The 3,317-nt window shown below is 49.3% G+C and overlaps 1 protein-coding gene across 3 annotated transcripts in view; it reads right to left on the reverse strand.

Moving 5' to 3' along the window:
* Positions 1 to 3,317, reverse strand: part of MLPH (melanophilin) — a 30,889-nt gene that overhangs the window by 17,221 nt on the left and 10,351 nt on the right. For all 3 annotated transcript variants that reach the window (XM_085307459.1, XM_085307458.1, XM_085307457.1), the window contains exons 7-8: positions 2,584 to 2,785; positions 1,894 to 2,057 (exon numbers count right to left, since the gene is read on the reverse strand). In XM_085307459.1, coding sequence (XP_085163585.1) covers positions 1,894 to 2,057; positions 2,584 to 2,785 — 366 coding nt within the window. The remainder of the gene's footprint in view (positions 1 to 1,893; positions 2,058 to 2,583; positions 2,786 to 3,317) is intronic.

The following is a 3,317-nucleotide window of genomic DNA, read 5'->3' on the forward strand; positions in this document are numbered from 1 at the left end:
AATGAACTTTTAAAAAATGTTTTTTTTTTCCATAAATGTAGCTCCTGGAGTCGCAGGGCCAGGGGACAGTCTTTGCTTTTGTTACCGGGAAAGGCAAGTTTCTTGTGTTCAGGACTGAAAATTGTGCCCTCCCCAGGCTTAAAGCGAAATCAAAAGCAGCCCGGTGAGAGCAAAAGAATCATGGCGATTCTCAGTTCAAACTTGTGTTTTGAGGAACCTGCACGAAAGACGCRGTGAGCTCAGGAGAACAGGCTGTTGCTCACCGTCCCAAACCCCCCCTGGCCTGTCTCTACCCAGCTGCGAGTCTCAGCTCCTCCATCCTATGGGTAAAAGGAAGAAACCCAACCTCTTCTGAACCACTTTCAGCTCTGCCAATATGAAAGAGCAGGCTAGCAGCGAAACCTGGGTGTTCTCGCTCTCTCTTCTTTGGGCTCTGTTGCTCTGAGGTTAATGGGCCGGTACCAAGCCCGGTTTGTTCCGCTGGGCGAGGGGCAAGGGTGCGCGGGAAGGTGGTTGCTAGCTGTAAACACATCAGCGGCAGGAAGGATGAAGAGCTATTTAAGTTAATGAACGATGTTGGCATGAGAACAAATGGGGTTAAATTGGGAATTAGAAGATGTCTCATCACCATTAGAGTGGCAAGGACCCACGGCAGCCTTCAGATAGGYGAGATGGAGCAAAAACACACTGGACCAAAATGCACTGAAGTGCTCTTTGGTGAGAGCTTGCCCAGCTGATGAAGGAAGTCATCTGAAGTGYTGGTAGGAATTTGGCCCCGTTTCCCCACTGTGCATATTTCATGCCTAACGCACCATGGTCTCATTAAGGACGCCCAATCCCATTTGCTGCCAACTGGAAAATGAGGAGCATTCACTAATTAAAACATACGTTGAGAAAAATAAAGGGGAAGGACAGGTGTGGTTTCTGCACATAGGCACATGAACTGTGGTGCTGAGGGACAGCTCTGGTTACGGACCCACCCCACCGATTATCCAGACGTGTCCACCAGCATTTGCAAAATTACCAGCTCCAAGTGCAAACAGGCAGCTGGCTTTTCCATGTACATGTGTAGCAAAACACYAACGTGCATTTTGCTATTTAAGAGGGCTGAGGGAGGCTTTGTGCCACACCAGCCGCTCTTAAAGGTGGCATTAAGAACTCCAGGTCCTTGCTTTACAATTAAAACACATGCATACAGCCTTTCAGACACCCCTCTCTAGACAATTTCCCTATTATCAACGAGGAGAGGGATGTGGCAAGTCAGCCTGACCCAGTGCGAGCGGGGCTGGAACACTCCACGCTGCAAAAGAAGAAAAGCATCTTGAGACTGATTAAATATCCCCCTCCAAGCGTTGGTCTGGTTGTAGAGCACCAGCATATTCAATTGAGAAAGGTCTTTCTGGGGACACAGAAAACTACAGGCGACTCGCAGGTCAACAGGGACATTAACAGCATYGAAGGCGGGGTTATTATTACAGCAACAGTGTGTGCAAAGTGGAACCACGGTGCTTGATTTCCTCTTTGCCGTGAACGTAGAAGTGCCAGGGTTGGAAAGAGGGCTTGGGAGAGGACGAACAGAGCTCCAGAGCATTTCTGCACCATACTAACAGGGCAGAGAAAGGTCTATTCTCCCTCAGCCAGAATGAGTGGTCCTTAAATACACCTTCGGAGGTCTCAGCCCCAAGCCCTGTTTCATGGCCACCGTAGCAGGTGCCTCACAACACAGAGGGCAGCATACAGCTTTGGGATGCATCTCTAGTTGGCCATCATTGCTTTTGCCTCTTTGAACCAGAGGGTGCCATCCTGCACCTCCTAAATAACGAGCACAGTTTATGGCAACACAGCCATGGCCATCAATCTGGTCTTACAAGAGGTTGAACAGCTGCTTGATACCTGATTTCCAGAGTGGCTGACGTTTTCCTGGGAGGAGGCTCTGTTCCGGCGTTTCAYGTAATGGGATGCGTAGCTAGTGAACTTCTGGGGACCTTTTGCATCCTCGTCAGAGGTGTCCATATCTGCAGAATACGGGGACCGAGGCTGCTCACTCCATGGGCTGCCTTTGGGGAGAGAAGGCTTCAGTACAAAGACACAAGAGATTGATACCCTGAAATTACTTCTGAGACATTGGTCACATCCCTAGGACAAGCTCGTAATGTGGCATATCTTCAAATGACTCCACCTTCTGGCAGGAGATGCTCCTGCAGAGAGACTGTGTTGACAGCAGAGGCTAAGGATGGCCCCATTGGCTCAGRCTGCAGCTCCGTCCACTGTGGCTGCACAGCACCAGCTCAGCAGGGCCCCATGCACYGGGTGCGACAGAGAGAGAGGTGGAAACAAGGAATGTGACCCATGCTGTCTCACAGCCCAACCAGCTGGGCTCCCCACCAAAAGCTGCTATTGCCTTTTCCAGTTTCGCTGGAGCCCAGGTTTGGACTCTACCCTGTGTGTATTGCTGAGCTGCTGAAAGGTATTTACCTCGTGATGCTTTGGGGTTCAAAAAGCAGATTTTCATTCTGGTCCAACTACTCTCACAGCCACTCCTCCTCAAAAGGAGGCAGGAGGAGTCTGCCCACAGCCACCTACCAGGTTTTGCATTTCTTTCCAGGCTCCTTCTCTGTGAGTTGACCGTGAGTCGAACCTCCGTGCTGAACTCCTGCTCCGGAGGGCTCATGTGCTGTCCCTGCTCCTGCAAGATGTGGTGGAAGACCGCTGCCAGATCTGCCTCTGCGATCACRGATTCCTTCTGGGAGGCATCTTCAGTGGAGTCAGGGAAATCTGGGAAGGCCTGAGAAATGAGGATTGCTGAGAAGCTGTCAAAAGGATGCTCTCTGCCATTCCCTTGCTGACATCCTGGTTTTGTTCTCCAACAAATGCATACATTGACCTTTAATAACGACAAATCTTAAAACTCCATTTACATTTAACATTGGTGGTGAATCGCAAGCAACACCTATAACCACTGCCAGGGGGCAGTGTTAATTTTTATGAAAACTGGGCACAGGCTCCCTTCAGCTAGGCTGAAAAATCTTGGTCCTCAAGATCTAGTCTTTTAAACCACCATGTCCTCTTGCTTATTAAACAAATAACAACCTTCCACCCCTCAGGTAATCTGCAGCCTCTGAGCTGAATTCAGGTGATYGACAGATGTCAGCCCTCCCTCGACTCGTGTTGAATTTGGCAGTGTAAGGGCAGGCTGAGATAAAGAAAGAATGAACCTGTTTGTTTATCTCAAGCTCTTATCAGTTCATACTAAAGTATAAAAGTATAAAAGCTTGTATTACAGAATTCAGCATATCCTGGCTCTGCCCAGGAGTAGC

The sequence above is a fragment of the Rhea americana genome, unplaced genomic scaffold, assembly GCF_003343005.1.
Source record: "Rhea americana isolate MKP2758 unplaced genomic scaffold, rheAme1 scaffold_259, whole genome shotgun sequence".
In the NCBI taxonomy this organism is placed as follows: Eukaryota; Metazoa; Chordata; class Aves; order Rheiformes; family Rheidae; genus Rhea; species Rhea americana.